The 25959-nt window shown below is 40.2% G+C and overlaps 2 protein-coding genes across 2 annotated transcripts in view; one reads left to right on the plus strand and one right to left on the minus strand.

Moving 5' to 3' along the window:
* Nucleotides 1-25959, plus strand: part of LOC306865436 (neurofibromin-like) — a 53578-nt gene that overhangs the window by 25203 nt on the left and 2416 nt on the right. The window contains exons 36-56 of the mRNA XM_079410031.1: nt 17456-17888; nt 17980-18320; nt 18409-18611; nt 19006-19199; nt 19421-19561; nt 20471-20750; nt 20838-21052; nt 21765-21826; nt 21935-22076; nt 22295-22396; nt 22485-22625; nt 22949-23075; nt 23158-23289; nt 23407-23542; nt 23634-23791; nt 23903-24025; nt 24099-24217; nt 24453-24553; nt 24640-24782; nt 24967-25013; nt 25170-25386. Coding sequence (XP_079266157.1) covers nt 17456-17888; nt 17980-18320; nt 18409-18611; nt 19006-19199; nt 19421-19561; nt 20471-20750; nt 20838-21052; nt 21765-21826; nt 21935-22076; nt 22295-22396; nt 22485-22625; nt 22949-23075; nt 23158-23289; nt 23407-23542; nt 23634-23791; nt 23903-24025; nt 24099-24217; nt 24453-24553; nt 24640-24782; nt 24967-25013; nt 25170-25386 — 3557 coding nt within the window. The remainder of the gene's footprint in view (nt 1-17455; nt 17889-17979; nt 18321-18408; nt 18612-19005; nt 19200-19420; nt 19562-20470; nt 20751-20837; nt 21053-21764; nt 21827-21934; nt 22077-22294; nt 22397-22484; nt 22626-22948; nt 23076-23157; nt 23290-23406; nt 23543-23633; nt 23792-23902; nt 24026-24098; nt 24218-24452; nt 24554-24639; nt 24783-24966; nt 25014-25169; nt 25387-25959) is intronic.
* On the minus strand, nt 388-3753 carry LOC306865434 (oligodendrocyte-myelin glycoprotein-like). Its single transcript, XM_079410029.1, has 2 exons — nt 3495-3753; nt 388-2015 (listed from the first exon to the last, which is right to left on the minus strand). Exons 1-2 carry the CDS (start codon nt 3506-3508, stop codon nt 776-778), a joined length of 1254 nt encoding a protein of 417 aa, XP_079266155.1. The 5' UTR covers nt 3509-3753; the 3' UTR covers nt 388-775.

Here is a 25959-nt window from a genome sequence, read left to right on the forward strand (position 1 = left end):
GTTGTACCCTTATGTACGGTGGCCCAGTAGTGCACAACACAACGAAATCTCCATAACACAACGCACTGGACTTATTTCATTGTTTTGTGCTAATTTCGCTGTGTTGTGCTAATTCCTTTGCATCACAGCTTCTTTCTGTTGTATTGTGCTAATTTCGTTGCATTGTGGCTAGTTTTCGTTGTGCTAATTTCATTGCAGCTTGTTTCCACTGTGTTGTTAATTTCGTTGCATTTCGGCTTGTTTCTGTTTTGTTGTGCTAATTTCGTTGTGTTGTGCACTACTGGCCACTGTACTTATGTGGACAGAAAGCATATTTATTTATTGAATCGCATCATAAAGTAGCTATGTAATCTGATAAAAATCATTATATTTTATTATATTGATTTTATAATTGTTTTATTAAAAAAAGTCCGTTTTTATTGAACAGTGCAGCATTTTGATTAAAAAAGAATGCTTTTTGTTCATGTTTTTATTATTGCAGAAGTATTAACAGAATCATGCATTTAATTTATAATTTTTAAAACAGGATGGATTGTCAGAAGTTAATCTGATTAACATATGAAATGCTTCTACACCCATTTCATGTGAACCTGTATGTCCAGTAATCCTGCTTGTTGCTCCACTACATCGGTACATTGAGACTGTTCTGCTTTGGAAGTTTAAGTCCATTTAATGTTTTCATAATATGTTAAACATAAACATTATTTGAAAATGCTGAGCATGTTATCCATTTGTTAACTTGAATTTATAGTTTGATCGAAGGACCGAGTGGCCCTCAGAGCCATTGCGTCATGCCTATCAGGAGCAGTGTACAGAAGACTGATGTGTAGAGTGAACCCACACTGCATCCTGAGCTTGTGTTTCGGTTGAGGTTCTGTTTGGGTCTCTTCACACTCCGCGTACGGAGAGTGGTGGTTCTACGGGTGGTGGAGATGGTGGTGACGAAGTCGCCTGTTGTGACTGGGTCTTCTGTAGTTGAATGAGTAGTAGTATGGGAAGCATCTGAATCTGAGGTAAAGAGAAGGCCATTTCTGAAAGACTCCTGTTCCTTGGTGCTTCTAGATCCTGTCTGGTCATCCCTGGTGTTTAGGAGTGACGTCCCCGACCAGAAGTGTGTGGTGACTGCTTGTACATATGGATGGCTTGGCTCCTCGGTTCCAAAGACATATGGGGACAGCGTGTAGGGGCCAAAGTGCCAGCTCCCTGTCCCGGACAGGTGAGCCTCTCCGCAGGTGTGCCAGGTGTGGCAGGGGCAGCCCAACACTCGGGCGGAAGTATGTTTGGTCCACGCCAACAGGTGGCTGATATTGGCAGTTTCTTCACAAGCCCAGGGATTGTCCCCTAGAGTGATGAGCTTCAGATTTTGCAGATGCTCAAATGCCCCTTCCCTGACCGTGGTGAAGCGGTTTGTGTGCAGGTAGAGCCGAGTCAGCCTGTGTAGCCGATTCAGGGACCCCAGCAGGATTTGGACCAGAGTGTTGTGGGATAGATCCACCACCTCCAGGCTTTGGGGCATGTTGGTAGGTACCGTCCAAAACTTGTTATGACTAAGATTGAGAGCCTTCAGATTGGGGAGCGTGTTGTTGATGAACACCACACGCTCCAGCTTATTGACGGACAAGTCCAGAACTCTGAGGTTCCACTGGTACGCCGTGTCATCCTTGTTAAGTACACGTAGACGGTTTCCTGAGATGTTGATTTCCCACAGTGCCCGTGGCAGCGAGGCTGGGAAGTGAAGCAGACGGTTGTAGGAGATGTCCAAGATGCGCAGATGTGTGAAAGAGCTTAGGTGGTGGTCCAGGTCAGATAGCCGGTTGTGGGTCAGGTTGAGGGATTGAATGTTTCGCTGCAGGCCCACCGGCAGATACCTAACCCCCCTCCAGGAACAGTCAACTGTCCGATGACTCTCGCTACAGGAGCAAACACTGGGACATTCTGCATGTACGTAAGTGCACGTCAGCCACAGCAAGAGCAGGCAGGACATCGCTGCACACATGGACATCTTCATTGTGTTCCTGTAGACAGTTAGAAGAGATTTTTATTTTTGCTGAATGATTGTTTGTTTGTTTCATGCTATACCTCAATACCACGACTGAGGTGCCCTTGAGCAAGGCACCGAACCCCCAACTGCTCCCCGGGCGCCGCAGCATGGCTGCCCACTGCTCCGGGTGTGTGTTCACGGTGTGTGTGTGTGTGTGTGCATTTGTTCACTACTCACTGCTGTGTGTGTGCACTTGGATGGGTTAAATGCAGAGCACCAATTTCGAGTATGGGTCACCATACTTGACAATACGTCACGACTTTACTTTACTTTATATGCCGGATGCATCAAAAGTTGTTTGTGTTTATAGTATAGTACTAATGTCCATGACTGATTTATTTAATTTTTTTAAGTGAGTCTGTTGAATATATTGAGTCTGATTACAGAAAGTTTAAAGATTACAGTCTGATTACATGAACTGTGTGATGACAATGACTATATTAATGTTATTTGTGTCTGATTATAGTAGGTGATAGACATCTGATTATAATGCACATGAAAATGAATCTGATAATAGCGTGTTGTATAGTAAGTAATGACAATCAGTCTGAACGTGAATCTTATTATAACGAGTGATTGGGTCTGATGACAGAAAGCCAGATTCATGTGAGTGATGATAAGTTTATTCATTAGTGCTATTTGGGTCTGATTATAGTAAGTGTAGAAATCTGATTATAATGAAAATGAGTCTGATAACAGTGCGTTGTATAGCAAGTAATGACAGTCAGTCTGAACTGTATTGAATCTGATTATATTGAGTGACTGGCTTACGACAGTAAGTAAGATTAGTGTGAGAGATGATTCGTTTATTGATTTATGCTATTTGTGTGTGATTTATACTGACGGATTGAGTATATAAATTTGGTAATAAGTGATGGCAAATGAGTTTGACTATTTTGAGTAATGCAACTTTTGTCTTATTTATAATGAGGATAAAAGTGTCTGGCCTCAGTGAATCTCATTATTGTGTGTCTGATGCCACCTAATCACTATGAGTCTGAACTTCAGTGAATGTGAATATAGTAATGATTAAAATGATTAAAAAGGTTGGTCTGATATAGTGAGTGGCAGTTGTCAGACTGATTATAGTAAGTGTTGATAGTAATCTTTGGTAATGATGGCAAAAATTTATTTTTCTGTGTATTGCATGTGTTCTGCCTCATTTGTTTGCAGCTGTGAGGCTAGTCAAAGCATTGGCATAAATTCTGAGATTGACAATCAGTGTTACACATGTAAACGTACAGCAGAGATGTGAAGGTCTTCATGCAGTGGCTCTGCAGATCTGCCTGCACCTAGTTCTGCTTGTCTCTCTAAGCACGTGCTTAGAAAAAAAACTGCATTTATATATAATGTGTATAAAAGCTTGTTCACATCATGCCACACAACCTGAAAATGTGTGATTGTGAGTCTAATCCTTCGTTAGGCTAACCTTGCTGCATTGTGAATTACTTACCTTCTCCTTGTCATCACTCTGTGCTCGGTTTTCCTGTCCTCTTTCTGTCTTTCAGTTTCTTTTCATCCTTCACCTCTTTATTTCTGCTTGATCTTCAGATTAACACAGCTCTGATCTCTTATTTTTTTTATGCTATTCTTGTTTTATGCTGCAGTAAAATCCAAGTCCTGTCTTTCTCTGTGCAGGTCCCTTCCTGGGATCACTATGATAGCAGAGGAGAGAGAGAGGCAGGGAGGGGAGATGTAGTAGAGTCTAAGCCCTGGTACAAGAAAGAGAGAGAGGAAGTGCTGACATCTCTGTTTCCTCTTTAGGATTCCCTCATTCAGCATCCTTTTCCTGTGCTTTCTTTTCTGCTCTCTCCCCTTCCCTCTCCTTCCTGTTTTCATTTTTTCTTCAGTCATTAAGCAACACTTAACCTGTAATTCAGGCCTGAGCATGTTTTGTCTGAGTTTTAAATTACTGGGATGGAGTCTGATGAAAAATACTAAGTCCAACTGGGAAAAATTCTAAAATTAACAATTTCTTATTGCGGAATTTTTCTGGCAATTTCAGTAAAGTCTTAATTTTATGAATTTTGTTATTCTGATTATGCTGTTGTCTATCAGTAAGAGTACCATACTGTCATACCGTACTGTTTTAATCAGTTCCTCTTAGATTTTCCCACACAATCAGCACATACTGTAAAAGTCAGTGTTTAAATTAAAACGCTAATGAAGCAGTTCTTAATTCTTAGTGTAGAATCATTCCTAGCACGCTTTTTTGATAACTGATTTAAAGTTCCTCACCATTGTGTCCTTGCCTGGGGTAGGTGTGTGTGCGTGTGTATTTTGAACAAAAGAGCGCTGGTACAGAACCTTTTCAGTGCCACTCTCCATTTCTCTCTCCTCCTCTCCCTCTTTCTTCCTCAATCGCTTCATTCTTTCAGAGCCTGCTATTGCTGCCCAGTAATGACACATCCTCTGCCTACTAATGTCGCTTTGCTCTGTGTGTGTGTGTGTGTGTGTGTATGTGTATGATGCTTTATATTGTGTGTGTCAAGCAGAAATGGCATAGTCGGACAATTTAGCTAAATCCATCTGCACTCAGCTTTTATTTTACATGTGCTGTCTAGTTTCTTCCCTTAGTTCATTGATCTGTTCATCAAACACAAATTTCGAATGATTCTGTGGCATGTGTTTTAGTGGCAAAAGGGAAAGTCAGCTGGAGGTCTTTGGTTAGAGAAGATGGTCATTGCCACATTACATATACTCTTTGACATATACTCACATGACATATACTCGTATACTCACATGACATATACTATTTTTATCACATCTACTTTTCATTGTATATTAAATTTGTATATTGAATTGTATATCAAGATGGCGCCCCTGTGTTCGGACGCCGTCCAGGTCGCTCTGCTAAGATTGTTTTTATTTACTTTTTTACTTCCTCTTTTTACACATCTCTCGTCGGCACTGATCACCTATAACAAAGAAACACTTTTGGACATTGGAAACCGCTACACTAACCTGTTCCAGGACACTTTAGCCACGAATCCAGCATGGCCTCTGGAGATTCTTCGGAACGCGGAGATAAACAATAACCCCCTGAGGCGAAGGATCAAGAAACACCGCGGGAAAGGCGCTGGGATTCGAGAGACTCCGGAAAAAGGCTCACAGTCCTCCTCTTCCGAGCATTCTGCTCGCAAATGTCCAATCCTTGGAGAATAAGATGGGCGATCTTAGAGCCAGGATTAGTTTCCAACGGGACATTAGGGACTGTAACATCCTTTGTTTGTCCGAAACGTGGCTTTCGTCCTCGGTCCCGGACACTGCTGTAATGCCAAGTGATAACTTCTCTGTTTTTCGGACAGACAAAACTGCAGAGGCCGGTAAATCCAGGGGTGGAGGTGTGTGTTTCATGATTAACAAGAAATGGTGTGATCCCAGGAATATCTCCATTCTGTCGCGTTCCTGCTCGCCTCATCTGGAACATCTTTCCATTATTTGCCGCCCATTTTATCTGGGAGTTTTCATCGATCATTGTTACTGCTGTGTACATTCCACCACAGGCGGACACCGGCTTGGCTTTGTCTAAGCTTCACGATGTGCTCAGCGGCTACATTAACAAACATCCTGACGCTGCCTTTATCATCGCGGGGGACTTTAACAAAGCCAACCTCAGGCAGGTCATGCCAAACTTTCATCAACATGTATCCTGTCCAACTAGAGGACCAAATACATTGGATCATTGCTACACTCAGTTCAAGAATGCCTACAAAGCCCGCTCACTACCGGCTTTTGGCAAATCGGACCATGCCGCCATTTTCCTCAAAGCGGAATATAAAAAAAGGCTCGTTCAGGATCCTCCGGTGCAGAGAGTAGTGACGCGCTGGTCCCCCCACTCAGAAGCTATGCTACAGTCGGCTCTTGATGACGTCGACTGGGACATGTTCCAGGCGAGTTCTTCTGACGTCAGCGAGTTCACGGATGTAGCATTAAGCTTTGTAAACACGCTAACCGAGCAAGCTACAGAAACAATAACGATAAGGACATTCTCAAATCAGAAACCGTGGGTGGACAGAACAATCCGTGCTGTGGTTAACACACGCACTGCCGCTTACAATGAGGCTCTTCTGACCGGGAATATGAGCGAGTACAAAGCATCGTGCTATGCTCTCCGACGCGCAGTAAGAGCCGCCAAACACAGATACAGAGAGAGAATTGAGTCTCATTTCCAGCTCAATGACTCTCGGCGGATGTGGCAGGGACTGAGGACCATCTGTGCCTTCGGAAACAAATCCTCCGCGGAGGTGTGAGCAGAACCGTTGCTGGCCACTTCGATTGCAACGGCGGTGGCGCGTCTCTGCCGACCAGCGCATCAGGAAGCAACAGGCAGAGCAGCGATGATCCTGTAATCACCGTGTCAGAGGATGAGGTTCGGAGGGCGCTAAAGAAAGTGAACGTCAGGAAAGCAGCCGGACCTGATGGGATAACCGGCCATGTTCTGAGGTCCTGCGCCGATCAGCTCGCTGGTTTGTTCACTTCTATCTTTAATGAGTCCCTTGCTACCTCCGTGGTTCCTACCTCATTTCAAAAATCTGTCATAATCCCTTTGCCTAAGAACAATAAACCCTCTTGCCTGAATGACTATCACCCAGTTGCCCTCACTTCTATAGTCATGAAGGTTTTTTAGAGACTTGTAAAGAGCCACATTTGCTCCTCCATACCTGATACTTTGGACCCTCTTCAGTTTGCCTATCGCCCAAACAGATCTACGGACGATGCCATGTCTCACGTCCTCCACTCTTCCCTCACACACTTGGACAGCAACAATGGGAATTATGCTGCTATTCATTGATTATAGCTCAGCTTTCAACACTATAGTCCCCTTCAAGCTGGCATCTAAACTCACAGACCTTGGCCTAAACTCCTCACTCTGTGACTGGATTCAAGACTTCCTCACCGGCAGACCTCAAGTGGTGAAAGTTGGCCAGTTCACCTCAAAATCTATCACCCTGAACGTAGGAGCCCCACAGGGCTGTGTCCTGAGTCCCCTGCTCTACTCTCTCTACACGCATGACTGCGTGTTCTCTCACAGCTCCACATCTATCATCAAATTTGCTGATGATACTGTAGTTCTAGGCCTCATCTCCAACAATGATGAGACCGCATACTTGGATGAGGTAGAGAGACTCACATCATGGTGCCAGGACAACTGTCTCTCTCTGAATGTGAGCAAAACTAAAGAGCTGATCATGAACTTTAGGAAGAGACAGCAGCAGCCCTACACTCCTCTTATGATCAGTGGGACCCCTGTGGAGAGGGTGAGTAGCTTCAAGTACCTCAGTGTAAACATCTCCCGAGAACCTGACTTGGACTACGTACATCCAAACACAGGTTAAGAAAGCCAGGCAAAGACTGTACCATCTGCGAGAGCTGAGGAAATTCAGGGTCTCACCAGCAATCCTGAAAACTTTCTATTCAGGGACCATAGAAAGTGTATTGACTGTGTGGTATGGAAACAGCTCCAATCAGGACTGCAAAGCTCTACAGAGAGTTGTGCGCTTAGCTGAGCGCATCTCAGGGTCTGCTCTCCCCTCTCTGCAGGACATTTACCTCAAACGCTGCAAAAATAGAGCTGTCAAAATCATCAAGGACTCAAATCACCCTGTTAACCGTCTATTCACTTTGCTTCCATCTGGTAAGCGCTTCCGTAGCCTGATGGCAAAAACTGAGAGACTTAGGAGGACCTTCTTCCCCCAGGCCATCAGGCTCCTAAACTCTAACTCTGTGTCATAACATCACTTGACTCCATGTAAATATCAATATATCTGTAAGCTATTCATAATTTTTTCTACCTCATATTGCTGCTATTTAAATACCCTGTACAAATTTTTTGCACATTCTTTTGCACATTCCTGTTATATTATTGACTCTCTCTCCTCTCCACCTGTAGCTGGTGTGTGGTGAGCGCACTGGTGCCGTTGTACTGTGGCTGCCGTCGCATCATCCAAGTGGATGCTGCACGCTGGTGGTGGTTGAGGAGAGACCCCCACATGATTGTAAAGCGCTTTGGGTGTACAGCAATACACAAAGTGCTATATAAATGCATCATTCATTCATATTACTATTTATGTCAACAACATACTGACCTGCACATTTATATTTATATTTTTTTATCTTTTATTTTATTTTATTCTTTTTTTTTTTTCTACTTTTCTTTTTCTTAATATTTGTATTCTATACAATTGCACTGTCCTTGGAACGGACCTGACTTACATTTCACTGCTGGTTATACTCTGTATAATTGTGTATGTGACGAATAAAAATCTTGAATATTATAAAGTAAATAAACATTTTTCAACAAGTTCTTTGTTTTAGCGAATCATAATAATATTACTTAAAACACAGGTTTATAAATGTTTTTTTATTAAAACAATTAAAAATACAATCACACAATCTCGACGTATATAATATATTAACACTCATTTGTTCATGTAAAGTTAAGTGTTTGCATATGCAAGATACAAACATGTTGTCTGGAACTTTGTGACTCGCTGAGGAGTCTTTAGAATTTGTTAATTCAGAATTTGTTTAGCTAAAAATGCTGTCATGTCAAGTATTAGAGCGTGCTCTGGGTTGTGACATCGCCGTGTTTATACAAGGTCTTTGGGTTGTTGCTTAAGGGCGATAGTCTCAAAAACATCACTATTTTCCTGCTTTGTCTTTTTGCTGTACTCTTTCCTCATCTGTATTGCAGTGTGTGAACTGCTGTTCTGCAAGACTGAATGATATGTTCCCCACAGGAGGGGAGGACCAGCTACCCACATGTTGCTCCCGCAGTGCCGAGCTTGCCATTTTCTCCATATTACCCGAAGCAAGATTACTATTATCAGCAACATGAGGCACCCAAAAGTGAAGAGTAATCCAAAAATATCTCTCCGAGTTTTCGTGTCATGTTCTATTGCGGTATTAGCTGATTTGTGTGTTGGTAAAATAAATGTTTTGGGGTTTTCTGAAACCATTCTAGTTGTAGCTATTTGAGTTGTTGTACTTGGTTTGCGCCCACTCAAGCTTTGCGTTGGTTTTTCCGTCTCGGTTAGCAGATCTTTAATGGTGTAATTTTCCTTTGGTATTGAATCTACTGTAGGTTCTTGATTTATCGAGTCTGATTGAGACTCTTCTGTTTCAGTGGGTTGGATCTTGGACCATTTCGTTGAAATCCAGGATGGATTTTCCTGTGTTCTTGATGTCCGAATTCCATGTCTCATGACTGATGTGGTATGAATATGTTTTTCTGAAGGTTTTGGATTTGGAGTGAACATCGTAATGAGCTTTTCTGGGAAGACTGGAATAGTTTGAGATGATCGCACTCCATCTGTGGGAGCTTGAGTTGTGTCCTTTACCAACGGGAAATTGTGATTGTGATTGTGTTTTTGCATTACTCTGATAGATTCTGAATGATGTGGTATCCTGTAGACTAATGCCTGTCGTGTTGACGTTGTCAATTTGGTCATGAAGGGCAATTGAAGTCGTTGAGTTGATTTTTCAGCCAGTTGTGAATCTCCTGATTGAGTTGTTTTCTGTGAGTCTGGTAATGATGATTGAGTGGGGAGAGAAACCATAGCTGTAGAGTTATTTGTACCATTAATACCAGTGAAGTGGTCGATTTGCTCATGTATGGTAATTGAAGAAGGTTCTTCAGGTGCTTTGGAGGATGTTTTGATAGTGAATGTTGTGGAATCAGGGATGTGTTGCTCTGTAACTTGATTGGGTTCTGTAATTTTCTCTCTTGTGGTCTGGAGTCGTTGAGTTGATTCTTCCACTAGTTGTAAATCCTTTAATTGAGTTGTTTTCTGTGAGTCTAGCAATGATGGTTCAGTGGAGAAAGACACTATAACTGTAAAGTCATTTGTACCAGTCAGTCATACCGACAGAATGAGTGCTTTGTTCCTGTATGGGAGCTGAAGATGGTTTGACCTCGATCTCCATGTTCTTTGGCCCTTCTGGTGTCGTAAATTCCAGTTTGTCTGGTCTCATTGTTAATGGTTTGATGGTGTTTGTATCGTTGTACATTTCATTCAGAAGTTTGCATAGCATATAAAAAGCATAAGCCTTTTCTGGTAAACGCAATGCATGTTGTAGTTTTAAGTTCTGCCTTCTCACTCGTGACCTTTTCGCACCTTCTCCACCCTTCCACTGAAGTGTTTCTACTTTGGTGGGGTCAGAGTTTGTGGTCGAAGAGATGCTCAGTGACAGTAAAATAGCCAACAGATAAAAGAACAGACAAGATCTAAGTAGCTCCATGTGAAATATTTGATATGTTATGGCTACAGAGAGAGAACAAAAGAGACATCAAATTTAACCTTGTATTTTAGATATTTGACAGGGTTTATGTTTCTTATAAAATATTGTTTCTTCAAGAGATTATCCCTGTAATATAGTTATGTATACAATAACTTTGTCCATTCACATAAAAGTTTAACTATCTACAGTTGAACTGTTCTTTAGTATTATTATGAATGTGAATTTGATATATTTTGTACTTTATTTAGTTTAACCAATATCAGTGTTGAAAATTAGGGGAAGTCGTGGCCTAATGGTTAGAGAGTCGGACTCGTAATCAAAAGGTTGCGAGTTCGAGCCCCTGGCAGGCAGGAATTGTAGGTGGGGGGAGGGAATGTCCAGCGCTCTCTCCACCCTCAATACCATGACTGAAGTGCCCTTGAGCAAGGCACCGAACCCCCAATTGCTCCCCGGGCGCTGCAGCATGGCTGCCCACTGCTCCGGGTGTGTGTTCACGGTGTGTGTGTGTGTGTGTGTGTGTGTGCATTTGTTCACTACTCACTGCTGTGTGTGTGCACTTGGATGGGTTAAACGCAGAGCACCAATTTCGAGTATGGGTCACCATACTTGACAATACGTCACGACTTTTTTACTTTAAAAAATACTGGAAGAACTGTAAATATCTCAGCATTGTATTTATGGAGCATAATGATCCCCCCCCCCCCCCCCCCTCTTTTTATAAGGTTATTCAGTTTTTTTAATTCTTCTCATTGATGTTTGATTTCAGTGCTATATACAAAGTTTTCTAAGTGAAATATTTTAACCAAAATACACTCAAACAATAAAGTTTCTTACAAAATGGATCTTACCATTTCTAGGCTGTTCCTCTGTCTCTCTTCACAAAGATCAGAATCAGAAAGTCTGAGGAGGCGATCCATTTATCAACTGTCCTGAATGGTTTGCTTTTCTATTTATAACATGCAGAGAATATATTGTGCTAGATCACGTCAGCATGTGAATGAAAAGCAGAAATGTGGGTGTGGCTGTAAAATCATGTATTTTCTTATGGTGGTGTGATGCTGCAAAATGAAATTGTATGGATTTAATTAGGTTAATTTTACCCAAGTTTTAATTTAGAAAAGAAACCCCAAGTCTTGTGTAGTTTCAAGGTTTAAAATAAAGACACAAAATTGTTTTATTCTTCAAAAACACAAAACTGCAGTCATTTTCAAAATAAAATAATAAAAATATTTGAACATCCTTAAAACAAGATAAGTTTAATTGTAAAATTGATTTCAGAGAAAATATTTTCATGCCATTTTGGCAGCTAGTTTTTTGTTTTGTTTTAAGCATAAAAAACAAAACTAATAAAAAGATATATTCCCCCAAAAAACTAGGCTTATATGTAATTAACAAACAAAAATATGTATATCTCATTTAGGGATGTTTAAAGATTCAGTGTGAACAAAATACAGATATATTTAAAAAACAGACAACATAAATGCACACATTTGAAACATGGTCATACAATATTGTTATAGCATAAAATAAGGATAGACAATGTTGTAAGTGACAAAGGGTTATTTGCAGTATTTTCAGTGCTTTTTTAATATAGTTTTATACTTTCATATTTCAGACCTTCTTCTTGAGTCTTATGCATCAGATAACAGGTAAAGCTTAAGCAGGTGCAGACTTGAAATGCCACCAGGGGGAGTTGTGTGACACCAGTTTAAGTGTCTGATCGTGATCACACCCCTGTGTCGGAGCTCTCTGGTGCTTGTGCTCAGTTTTCTTGGGTGATGTCTCCATTTGAGTCCTTTACAGGCGACTCAGTACTGGGTTGCTCCGTGTCATTTTTCTCCTCAGTCTTGTTCTCCTCATCCTCTCTACTCTGTGCTGTGGTGACCTCTGATAGCATGAAGCAGGTCTCAGTTGGGTGCCCGTCCACTTGGCCTCCATCCCGGCATGGTGATTCACTCTTCTCTCTTCTGGCATGTCGGTCAATGTTGTCACAGCGAGGCTGGAGACTAGAGATAATTCCTCTCAGGTGACAAACATAACAGGCACATGTCAGTGTGATCAGCAACAATGCCAAGCAGCCCAATATGAGAGCAGCCACAATCAGTTGCACGATATTTTTACCAAAAGGTAGAAAGAAAATAAAGTGTTCTCCTTCAGGTTTAGGAGTGGTTTCCACTTTATTGGATGTTGGCGTGATGCCAGTTGTGTTAAACGTGGTTTCTTTTACACTGACTGATGAGTTTGAGACGGTGCCATTGGTGGACTTAACATGTGGCGTTCCGAAGAGCAATGCAAAATACACAAAACAAACTGTTCTGGGACTTATCATGGTTCTGCAAGACAAGAGAAAGGAAAGGTTTTGTTTTTTTACTTTGTACATTTTTTTTATTTCGCACTATTTACGTGCCGTTTTTCTAGAAATTCATCTTCAAAATCAAATGAATGTTTTCAATAATATTGTAATCTACTAGGCCTAATTCAAACATTATTGACAACAATAGTGGAACATTCAGTCAAAAACAAGTGTATAAATCTTAATATGCAGATGCTCATGTATGTATAAAATTTAATTATACTCAAATTATTTATATATGTATATACATACACACACACACACACACACACACACATACATATACACATATATACAGTGCCCTCCAAAAGTGTTGGAACAGCAGGGATCGCAAAATTTCTAAATCCCTGGTAGCCCTTCGGGCAGGTACTCTTCAGATTTTGGTAGCCCGAAAATGTATTTAACTAGCCCAAATAAAATAAAGACCATAAATCTCAATCAAAAACATTTTCAATACACGAATATCAACGAATATCAAGGAAAGACTTTTATTTGACTATTTAAAAGGTATCTGCAGAATTCTTACAAATCTATTTAAGGCAATTTGAAAAATTATTTCTTATACCATTTAACGTATTTAAAACGTCTAAGGCCTTAAAAACTCTTCAGTTTAGTTGTATCAAATTTAAGGACCCGTGGGAGCAATGTTCCCTATAATTTTTTTTCTTGCTGAGCAAAACTTTTCTCGTTTGGGTGGACATTTCAGGCACCTGAGAAAAAGCATTCTTTATACCAGACCTATACAGCATGCACACAAAAAGTGTGTAACTTTTCACTTTAATGTGCTATTTATATTTGATTTGACCCTTGATGTAACTAAATGATGTACATTTTATTTTTACTGTACAATACACTGCAGTTCAAAAGTTTGGATCAATAAAGTTTTTTTAAAGAAGTTTCTTATGCTCATCAAGGCTGTATCTATTTGATAAATAATATTGTGAAATATTATTGCAATTGAAAATAAATGTTTTCTATTTTAATATACTTTAAAATGTAATTAATTCCTGTGAAGCAAAGCAGTATTTTCAGAGTCACATGATCCGTTAGAAATCATTCTAATATGCTGATTTTTAATCAATGTTGGAAACAGTTGTACTGCTTTTTATTTATTTATTTTATACTGTATTTTTTTGGGACCTGTGATTTATAAAAAAAAAAAAAAAAAGTTAAAAAGAACAGTGTTTAGTAAAAATAGAGATTTTGTGTTACAATACAAACTATTCCAAAGTTTGGGGTCAGAAGTTTTTTTTTTTTCTTTTTTAAAGATACTTTAAAAAAGTTTAAAGAAAGTTAAATAAACTTTATTCAGCAAGGATGTGTTAAATGGATAAAATTGATGGTAAAGACTTCTATTGTTAGAAAATATTTCTATTTTGAATGAATGCTGTTCTTTTAAACTTTTTATTAATCAAAGAATCAAAGAATAAAGTAACACAGGTTCCAAATAAATATGAAGCAGCACAACCGTTTCAACGCTGATAATAAATCAGCATATTAGAATGATTTCTGAAGGATCATGGGACACTGAAGACTGGAGTTATGATGCTGAAAATTCAGCGCTGCGTCACCGGAATAAATGCTATTTTAAAGTATAGGTATTAAAATAGGAAACCAATATTAGAAATTGCAATAATATTTCACTATATCAATGTTTTTTCTGTATTTTTGAAATGAATACAGCCTTGATGAGCAAGAGACTCAAAGTCAAAAACCTGATAAATAATTGACCTTGTTTTAGAGTCTATAATATAGGCCTAACATAATATATTATCAAAACAAACTATTTAAACTGATAGAATAGAATAGAAACTGAAGCAAAACTTAAGCTGAGATCTGTAAGTTAAATATAAAAAAATGTGAACATATTAAATCTTCTATTGCTGTCTAAACATCGTTATGAAGTACAGTTTGTGTAATACACTTGTGTGTGACTGTACGTGTCTTTGTTACCGTTCTTTGCCCATCCTCCACTATTTCCAGCACTTAATCAAGCCACTCTTCTTTAATACATGAGGACGTTTTATTTCACGTCATTGCATTTGCGTTGTCTCTCGTACCGCAACCATTGAAGTATTCAGTTTCTACAGCGACTCATTTGGTGCATATCGTTCTCTTTCTATCAAACCGGTTCTAACTCTGTTGTGACATCAGCTCTATAGCGGTTTGCCCGAGCATTGCTATTATTTCCCTTTTACTGTGGCATTCAATCAAATGGCTTCCCAACTCATTTTTGTGTGCGCGAGGCACATTATTTCTTCTGCGCGGTCGTGCGCGTGCTCTGCTTAGAGGGAACATGCGTGGGAGCCCTGTATTTAAGGTAGCCCGTCAGGCAGGGCAGTGATACATTTTGGTAGCCTGACTGGAAAACACAAGCCCCGGGACGTCGGGCTAGCCATTTTTGTGAACCCTGAACAGTAAAGACAACATTTCTCTGTTGGCTGTGGAGTCAAGACATTTGCAAATATGATTAACAGATGAATATGAGACAAAACTACAGAATGTCACATTTTATTATTAGCCGTTTCAACTCATAGATGTTTTACCAGCTAAGAAGTTCAGCACTTTTAGAGTTTCATCTCTCTATCTGATGTGAGCATAAGTATTGGAACAGTTGCCTCACAGGTCTTTCTAAGTGATCAGCTGTGTCCTGCTGCATTAATTCTTCAGATATTAAAAGCAGGGAACGTGTCGTATCAGTTATATCCATTACTTCTGTATTCTGAATCTTGCATTCGATGATGACACACACAAACCAGGATGAAGATGAGGGAGCTGACTTTGAGAGAAAAGCAAGCAATTTGGATGCTAAAAGAAAAGAGGAAGTCAGTTAGAGCTCTAGCAAAAACAAAGGACATGGAGAAATCAAGAGTTTGGAAAACACCAGCAACCAACAACGACCTGATCGGCTGAGAAAACAACAGTAGTTGGTGACAGACAAATCATAAAAGCTGTGAAAATGAACCCTAAAAGACGTGTCTGTAAAATCAGCAACAACTTCCAGAAAGCTGGGATGATGCTCTGACAATCTACTGTCCTCAGGAGACTTTGACACAGAATTACAGATGCTACACAGCAAGATGCAAACCTCTGACCAGCACCAAAAATAGAAAGGCAAGATTAGAGTTTGCAAAAAAAGCACAAAGGTGAGTCAGAAGAGTTTTGGAACTGTGTTTATGGACCGATGAGACAAAGACAAACCTTTATCTAAGTAATGGGAAAGCAAAAATGTGGAGAAAAAAAGGGAACTGCAATGATCCCAAGCATACAGCCTCATCTGTAAAGCATGGTGGAGGTGGTGTCATGGCATGGGTATGCATGGCTGTCTCTGGAACAGGCCCTCTCAACTTTACTGATGACTTAATGTATGATGACAGTAGCAGAATGAATTTGGAAGGGTACAAAACCATCTTGCCTACCAATATTCAAGAAAATGCCACCAGATTCATTGGGAAGCGCTTCATATTGCATCAGGACAATGACCCAAAACACCCTGCCAGTTCAGTCAAGGAATTTATAAGGGCAAAGAAATGGAAAGTCTTAGATCGCCCAAGTCAATCTCCAGATTTAAATGAGACCAAGAGTCTGGTGATGTCTATGGGTCACAGACTCACTGCTGTTATTGTGTGCAAGGGATCTGCAACTAAATAATAGCTTTTAATCTTTTATATCTGCCTTATGTTCAACTGTCCCAATACTTATGCTCACATCAATGACTGGGATGAACTCTAAAAGTGCTGTTCTTTTTATTTGGTAAAACATGTATGTGTTGAAACGGCTAATAATAAAATGTGACATTCTGTATTTTTGTCTCATATTCATCTTTTAATCATATTTGCAAATGTCTTGACTCCACAGCCAACAGAGCAATTTTGTCTTTACTGTTCCAATATTTATGGAAGGCACTGTGTGTATGTATGTATATATATATATATATATTCATACATATATATACACACACACACACATATATATATATATATATATATATATATATATATATATATATATATATATATATATATATATATATATATATATATATATATATATATATAATAAATTTTTTTATGTTGATTTTTTTTTTTTTTTTTCTTGCTTAGTTCTTCATGTAGAATGTATTACTTAAATTTACACATTTTCGTTCATTTTTGAGATATCCACAGTATGCATAATGAAACTTAGTTTGTTAGGAATTATAAATACTTTTATATACATTAATTTATATACCATTTATCACGTAAATCTATGAATTTTCATAAATATTTATGAGACTTTGGGTCATTATTTTATTAAATCACTGAAATGAAATTGAGGCGCTTGGTCCTCATAAATAAAATATAAAGTAAATAGTTTCTTACCTTTTCAGTCTGTTACTGGTTAGTTCTGAGGTTCTATTATCTGAAGAGACTCGAATGACTCTGCGTGAGTGTATGCACGCTGTAAATTTCAGCACTAGAGCCTTTTTTGAGAAGTGGTAATTTTAAAACTGAAGCAGCAGGTGCACATACTCATTAACAAGCGATGAGTTTCCTGTCTGTTGTTTCACTTCTGTTTAGGTTCTTATATTAGACAAGCACATGAACCGCTGTGTGGCTAAAGTCATCGCATGGCTTTTTTCACATTTATTATATGCGCCTCATTGGACAGCTTTTTTTTTCAGCACATGTCATGGTTTTGACATTTAATCTGTTTTTATAACCTTTAAGCTTTTATGACCATTGAAAATTCTCATGGATGGTCAATCTAAAAATTACAGCATTCGATGGGTTTGCAGGCCTTTGTTTCCATTTCGTCTGTTTTCCTCTCCCTCGCAGGTTCAAGACAGGACAGATTAATGGGGACTTACTCATATACCACGTCCTTCTCACCCTCAAACCATACTATGCCAAACCATATGAGCTAGTAGTGGACTTGACACATGCTGGTCCGAGCAACCGCTTCAAGACCGACTTCCTCTCCAAATGGTTTGTTGTTTTTCCAGGATTTGCTTATGAGAATGTGGCCGCCATCTACATCTATAACTGTAACACATGGGTACGAGAATACACCAAGTACCATGAGAGACTGCTGACGGGCCTCAAAGGCAGCAAAAAGTTACTGTTCATTGACTCACCCGCACGGCTGGCTGAGTATGTGGAACCAGAGCAACAGAAGCTTCCAGCTGCTACTCTTGCACTGGAAGAAGACCTGAAGGTCTTTCACAATGCCCTAAAACTGGCCCATAAAGACACCAAAGTGTCCATTAAGGTGTGTGAAAAAAGATGAACACCTCTTCTTACAGCTCGGTTTCACTTTTTTTAGTTTTGTCGCAATATGTTTGTTTCTGTCTTTGCTTCAGGTGGGCAGTACGGCAGTGCAGGTGACCTCAGCCGAACGAACACGAGTCTTGGGTCAGTCTGTCTTCCTCAACGACATCTACTATGCTTCAGAGATTGAGGAGATCTGCCTAGTTGATGAAAATCAGTTCACACTGACCATTGCTAACCAGGGCACTCCGTTGACCTTCATGCACCAGGAGTGTGAGAGCATAGTTCACTCGATTATCCACATCCGTACGCGTTGGGAGCTCTCTCAGCCCGACTCCATCCCCCAGCACACCAAGATCAGGCCCAAAGACGTTCCGGGGACCCTACTCAACATCGCCCTCCTCAACCTGGGAAGCTCTGACCCCAGTTTAAGGTGATCAGTCATCTAAATCCATCAAACATATTTATATCAACACTAGTGTATTCATTTCTGAATATTTTTGTCTCTGTTTTGTTTAAAGGTCTGCAGCTTACAACCTCCTGTGTGCCTTAACTTGCACCTTTAACCTAAAGATTGAAGGCCAACTGCTGGAGACCTCTGGCCTCTGCATCCCTGCCAACAACACCCTCTTCATCGTGTCCATTAGCAAGACTCTAGCAGCTAATGAGCCTCATCTGACCCTGGAGTTCCTGGAGGAGTGTATCTCTGGCTTCAGCAAGTCCAGTTAGTGCCCCATTAAGCCCTCAATTAAACTCTCAAAAGACTCTTGAGGTCCTCCAGCCGTTTCAGATCATTACTCGCATTCTGTTTTGCCTTGAAGCCCTCCTAGGACGTTCCTACTTAAAACTGCTATTAGAAGGCATCATTAGTCCACAAATGTTCATATTGATTGTGCATTTGCTAAAAATAAAGGTTCCAAAATGTTTTTTTTTGCAGCAATGCCATAGAAGAACCATTTTTGGTTCCTCAAAGAACCTTTCCGTCAATAGTTATTAACCATTTTATTTGTACTGTAAAGAACACCGTTATTTTTAAGAGTGTTAATAGTTTCTCTTGAGTTAAGAATATGGAGTTAAGAAGTGTTCTGGTAACCAATAACTTTCCTCTGTATATTCAGGCATAGAGCTAAAGCACCTGTGTTTGGAGTACATGACTCCCTGGCTGTTGAACCTGGTACGCTTCTGCAAGCACAGCGATGATGCCAAGCGCCAACGAGTCACTGCCATTCTGGACAAACTCATTACCATGACAATCAACGAAAAGCAGATGTATCCATCCATTCAGGCCAAGATCTGGGGAAGCCTGGGACAGGTAACAGAATGTATTTATGTGGCACATGCATTGAAGGCATTTTATTTTGGGTTTTGCTGAGGGGTGTTTAGGCTTATGAAGTGCTACATAATGACGCCATGCATAAAATGCACTATTTGCAGTTCTTTCAGTCGTATTTATGTATCTTCCTTAAAGATTTAGACTTACATGTTTAGAGAGCGTGTCTATGTTGAGCTGATGGCAGCTTCCTGTGTCTGCAGATAACAGATCTACTTGATGTAGTTCTGGACAGTTTTATTAAAACCAGTGCAACGGGAGGGCTCGGATCCATAAAAGCTGAAGTGATGGCAGACACAGCAGTGGCTTTGGCCTCTGGTAACGTCAAACTGGTGTCTAGCAAGGTGACGTACATAAACACACAGACATACTTTGCAAGTTCAGCTTTTAGAAGACTGTTCTTCCTACATTTAGACCAGAAGAAACTTGAACAGGCTGAGTTCCAAATGTTTCTGAACATGTAAAAAGCAACGCAAAAGATGTTACGTGATGTGATGCTGTAAAAACAGCTCTAATTATAGAAGCACTATGTGAGAATCAGATGTGGTTTGGTTGGTTTCTTTCTCTCTTGCTGTTGTCTCTCTTTAACCACCTTATCGGTTTCTATTTCTCTCTCTTTGTCATGAGAGATAGTGATCATGGGCTCAATGATCATGGTTCATTATGCTCAGCTGGGTTCTGTGAGACAGACAAACTAAACGTCTGAATAATTCATTTAAACAAATCCTTAATTTCCAAGCAGAACACTCTTAAAAGCTGTTGTTTTGTTAATGGGGAAAGGAAATATGTATTTTAATTTCTTCAGTGCTTTATGTATTATGCTCTCAAGTGTTACATTTTTATATGTTTTAGTATTTATTATACTATAAATTTATTAAATCTATTTAAAACATTTTCTATTTTCAAATTTCTTTTTAATTTAGTTTGTTTTTGTGCTTTTGTAATTTTTTGTAGTTTTTTTATTTATATGTACACTTGTTTTTGTTTCAGTAATTTTAGTACTTTCAGTTTGTTGCCAAGGCAGCAGTTTCTAAGTTTAAGTTTTTCAACTATTTCTAACATATTTATATAATGTTGAGTATGTTATATTCAACATTCTATTTTGTTTTATTCAAGCTTTAATTTACTGAAGCTTATTTTTAATAGTTTTATTATTTTTAATTTTAGTTTACCATAAAAACACTGGAATTCTCTCATCTAAATTTACCGCAGGTTTTATGGGAATTAAATTTTGTCTTCATGCTGATCCACAGGTGATCATTCGGATGTGTAAAATCATCGATAAGACGTGTCTATCACCCACACCCACATTGGAGCAGCACCTGATGTGGGATGATATCGCTATCCTGGCCAGGTACATGCTCATGCTGTCCTTCAACAACTCTCTGGATGTAGCCGCCCACCTGCCCTACCTCTTCCATGTCGTGACCCTGCTGGTGGCCACGGGGCCTCTTTCGTTGCGGGCATCCACACATGGCCTGGTTATCAACATCATCCACTCCCTCTGCACATGCTCCCAGCTGAGTTTCAGTGGTAAGATGACATTTTTGCCCTAGAGAGATGTTTTCATGGATCAGTGACTTATTGATTACTGAAGTGTCTTGTTCTTCTGCTCTGCAGAGGAGACCAAGCAGGTGTTGCGTCTAAGTCTGACAGAGTTCTCCCTGCCAAAGTTCTACCTGCTGTTCGGCATCAGCAAGGTCAAATCGGCTGCGGTCATCGCCTTTCGTTCCAGCTATAGGGATCGTTCATTTTCTCCGGGCACCTACGAGAGAGAGACTTTTGCTCTGTCATCCCTGGAGACGGTCACCGAGGCATTGCTGGAGATCATGGAGGTATGCTATACTTCATAAGCAGTAAGGGAACAATCACATTTCTTCCATCTTAAGTAGAGTAGTGATGAGCCTCACCCAAAATGTCATTGGTCAAAAATTCCCACTCTGTGTAGCTATTTTATATCAGAATTTTGTTGCTTTGCACAGCATTTTGTATTTAGTGTGGGCACTTGTTTCTTTTTTAAAGGGGTAGTTTACCCAAAAATGAGAATTCTGTCTTTAATAACTCCCCATCATCTCGTTCCAAACCCGTAAGACCTTCGTTTATCTTCAGAACACAAATTAAGATATTTTAATGGAATCCGTGAGCTTTCTGACCCTCCATAGACAGCAATGCAACTACCATGTTTAAGGCCCAGAAAGGCAGTAAGAACATTATTAAAATAGTCCATGTGACATCATGGACGTGTGTGACACGTTCACAATAGTACCATGACGCATTTTCTTTTTTGGGTGAACTATCCCTTTATGTTCGTTTTTCAGTTTTCTTTCAAGAAATGCTAGCTGTTCTGTTAGCAGTAACTGCTCTGTGTTCACAGGAAATGGTTGTTTAGTTACTTTAAACTCTTAGATTTTTTTTCATACTCAGATCAAATGTTATGCATTTGTTTGTTTCATTTCTCTATTTATTTCTCTGCTTGCTGTAAAGCATTATGTACTAGTAAAAAGTGCGTTAGGGGGGTTTGACTGGGTTTTTCCCTTTGTGTTTTAGGCATGTATGAGGGACATTCCAGGCTGTAAATGGCTGGACCAGTGGACCGATCTGGCGCAGAAGTATTTAAACTCTACTCTATATAGATGAATTTTGAAATAATTTACTAATAAACTAAAGTTTAAGTTCACTTATGTGTTCAATTCACAATGTGTGTGTTTAATGTGCAGGTTTGCATTTCAATACAATCCATCCCTGCAGCCGCGGGCTCTTGTGGTGTTTGGTTGCATCAGTAAACGGGTCACACACACTCAAATTAAACAAATCATACGGATCCTGAGCAAGGCCAGCCCTCTTCTCAGCATCGACCGGGTCAGAACCTGTCTACACTGTCAGTCTTACTTTCAAACATGAACATGGGCTTGCCATAAAAATAAGTTCCAATCCATGAGCTGCATTCTGTACTGTTATTGCTCTGCTCTGGAAAGTAGTACATTTTGATGTGTGCTGATCATCTTGGGTGATGATGTTGCCGTCTAGCTTTGCAGTAATGTTTTCTGTCATTTAAGAAGAACTGTTTTTTTCCTCAGGGTTTGGAGAGCTGCCTGAAGAGTCCTGATAACTGTAACAGCCAGGTGCTGATTGAAGCTACCGTCATTGCCCTCACTAAACTACAGCCTCTGCTCAACAAGGTATCAAATTACAGTGTTCCTCTACATATGACTGTGTATGTGTGTGAGAGAGAATGTGTGACTTATTTCACTATGTGGTGTCGCTCAGGACTCACCGATGCACAAAGCACTGTTCTGGGTCGCTGTGGCTGTGCTGCAATTGGATGAGGTGAATCTGTACTCGGCCGGAACTGCTCTGCTGGAACAGAACCTACACACACTCGATAGTCTGCGAGTCTTCAATGACAAGGTTCTAATATAACACTCTCACATGTCAAATTGTAACACATATACAAACATACGTAGGCCCATAGAAACCACCCGTTAATGGCAACCTTCAGTTACAGAATAAATGAATCATGGGTGACACATACACTTCTATAGTGATATTGGTAACAAAAAGCATTTGTTTTTGAGTACTTAAAATTAAAGATTTTTGTGAAGCTATTTTGTGGTTTACATTGTAGTATGCTATTCTCATATTAAAGGCACAACTATACAGAATATTTGAAACTTAAAATATAAAGTGTTAAACTAGTAAAGGCAAAAAGATTTGTCTTGTCGGTCTCTCAGAGTCCTGAGGAGGTTTTTATGGAGATTCGTCAGCCTCTGGAATGGCACTGTAAACAGATGGACCATTTTGTTGGTCTCAACTTCAACTCCAACTTTAATTTCGCTCTGGTCGGGCACCTGCTGAAAGGTATTGAGTGGGTTGTATGCAAAAATATTTAAACGGTGTGTCTTTGTTGGGAAACTATCACATTTCTGTTTGGTTTTGGCAGGGTTCAGACACCCATCTCCCACCACAGTGGCACGCACCATCCGTATCCTGCACATGTTGTTGGCCTTGGTTGGAAAACACCTGAACTGTGATAAGTTTGAGGTGAACACACAGAGCGTTGCATATCTGGCAGGTAAGGAAACCACTGCTATCTCCCCTTTATTTCTCTGTCTTCTCTCGTTTATGTCTTTACGCAAGTTATTTAGGGTTCAGTGGAATGGGTAATGTTTGTGTATGTGCATTTGAATAGCTCTCCTCCCAGTGTCAGAGGAAGTGCGTAGCCGCTGCTGCCTGAAACACAGGAAGCTGTTGCTCCTCTCTGATGTTAACATGGAGAATGTTCCAATGGATACATACTCCGTACATCATGAGGAGCCAAGCTGCAGGTACCACCTAGACAGCAGATTACACTATTACCTTTTGTAAAATGCAAACTTTTTGCTTCCAAGTTCAAAAAGCATGACCTTTGTAATCCAGAACGCTGCGGGAAAGCCAGCTGTGGGCATCCCCAAAGGCCTCAGAGCGGTATTTGGTGGCCCAGTACCCCATAGTGGGGCAGATCAGCCCAAGAACACGCAAATCCATGAGCCTGGACATGGGGCAACCTTCCCAGGTCAACACCAAGAAGCTTCTAGGTAACTCCATGTTGCATTATGTCATAGATATAGACTTTGAGTAAACTTAATGCTTTTTATTATTAGATTAATTTGTATTAGTGGTTATGATCTTAAAAATGTTTCTCTTAGGTACCAGAAAAAGTTTTGACCACCTGATATCAGACAGCAAAGCACCGAAGAGGCCTGAAATGGAATCTGGTATCACAACACCGCCCAAGATGAGAAGAGTGGCTGAAAACGAATGTGAAATTGGTGAGGGTCACAAACAAGTGAAATGATTCTCAATGTTTGCATTCATTTATAACTTTTTCTTTTCTCTCAAAAGAAACCCCAAGAATCTCACATCACCACCTGCGGAAGGTCTCGGTGTCTGAGTCCAACATCCTGCTAAATGAGGAAGTTCTCACTGATCCCAAAATCCAGGCCCTGCTTCTTACAGTGCTGGTAATGTCTTTATTTCTCAGAATGAATAAGGAACATTAGTTTCACTTCTTCATTCACAGATGAGTTTGCATATAGAATTTAAATATATGTTACTTTATTTTAATCATTTTCTGTTCCTCTGAAGTCTTACGTGCGACTTCCTGCCCACTCATCTGCTATTTCCTTTAAACACCCATCCAAACCTCCATCCTCTGAATTTTGACTCATCTGTATCGATGATTCAATGATTTTTCAGGCCACTCAGGTGAAAAACACATCAGATGAATTTGAGCAGAGGATCCTGTATGAGTTTCTAGCTGAGGCCAGTGTTGTCTTCCCAAAGGTCTTCCCTGTTGTGTAAGTCCAACTGCAATACATTCAATACATTTGTGACAGAGTGATGAAATAAGGCTCTCATTGTTTTATGTTGTCTTTTGTTTCAGTCACAACCTCCTGGACTCAAAGATTAATACTTTGCTGTCACTGTGCCAGGACCCAAATCTTTTGAACCCAGTCCATGGAATTGTGCAGAGTGTTGTTTATCATGAAGAGTCGCCACCTCAGTACCAAACATCCTACCTGCAAAGTAAAGCAAAACACATCTCTATTACACATGCACACTTCTTTAGAACTGCTATCAGAGTCTAAACCTTGTTTTGGGTATAATCTGATCTTCACTGGACCAGTGGATGTCAGAGTCTGTGAATGTGTTTGAAAGAGCGGTCAGTGTGTGAGGATAACATCTCTACTTACCTTACTTACGTCCACAGCTTTTGGGTTTAATGGACTCTGGAGGTTTGCTGGGCCTTTCTCTAAGGTATGTGACACTGAATTTGCTCTCAAAATGCAACAGAGGAAAACATTGACCATAATTAGTTACTTTACTGGAGTTTTAGAATTAGAACATTTAATGGATAAAGATGACATGATGCTATATTATCTTTAGAAATATGAGCTTCTCTCTGTTCCACAGCAAACTCAGTTCCCAGACTATGCGGAGCTGATTGTCAAGTTCCTGGATACACTGATCGACACCTATCTGCCCGGCATCGATGAGGAAACGAGCGAGGAGGGTCTGCGCACACCCACCTCTCCATACCCTCCACCTGTCCAGAGCCAGCTCAGCATCACTGCCAACCTCAACCTCTCCAATTCAATGACCTCACTGGCCACCTCCCAGCATGCACCAGGTCGGTATACAGTATCTCACAGAAGTGAGTACACCCCTCACATTTTTGTACATATTTTATCTTTTCATGTGACAACACTGAAGAAATAACACTTAGCTACAATGTAAATTAGTGAGTGTACAGCTACATAAATTTGCTGTCTCCTCAAAATAACTCAACACACAGCCATTAATGTCTAAACCGCTGGCCACAAAAGTGAGGACACCCTTAAGTGAAAATGTCCAAATTGGGCCCAAAGTGTCAATATTTTGTGTGGCCACCATTATTTTCCAGCACTGCCTTAACCCTCTTGGGCATGGAGTTCACCAGAGCTTCACAGGTTGCCACTGGATGACATCACGGAGCTGGTGGATGTTAGAGACCTTGCGCTCCTCCACCTTCCGTTTGAGGATGCCCCACAGATGCTCAATAGGGTTTAGGTCTGGAGACATGCTTGGCCTGTCCATCACCTTTACCCTCAGCTTCTTTAGCAAGGCAGTGGTCATCTTGGAGGTGTGTTTGGGGTCGTTATGTTGGAATACAGCCCTGCGGCCCAGTCTCTGCTTCAGTATGTCACAGTACATGTTGGCATTC

The sequence above is a fragment of the Barbus barbus genome, assembly GCF_936440315.1.
Source record: "Barbus barbus genome assembly, chromosome: 47".
NCBI classification, from domain to species: Eukaryota; Metazoa; Chordata; class Actinopteri; order Cypriniformes; family Cyprinidae; genus Barbus; species Barbus barbus.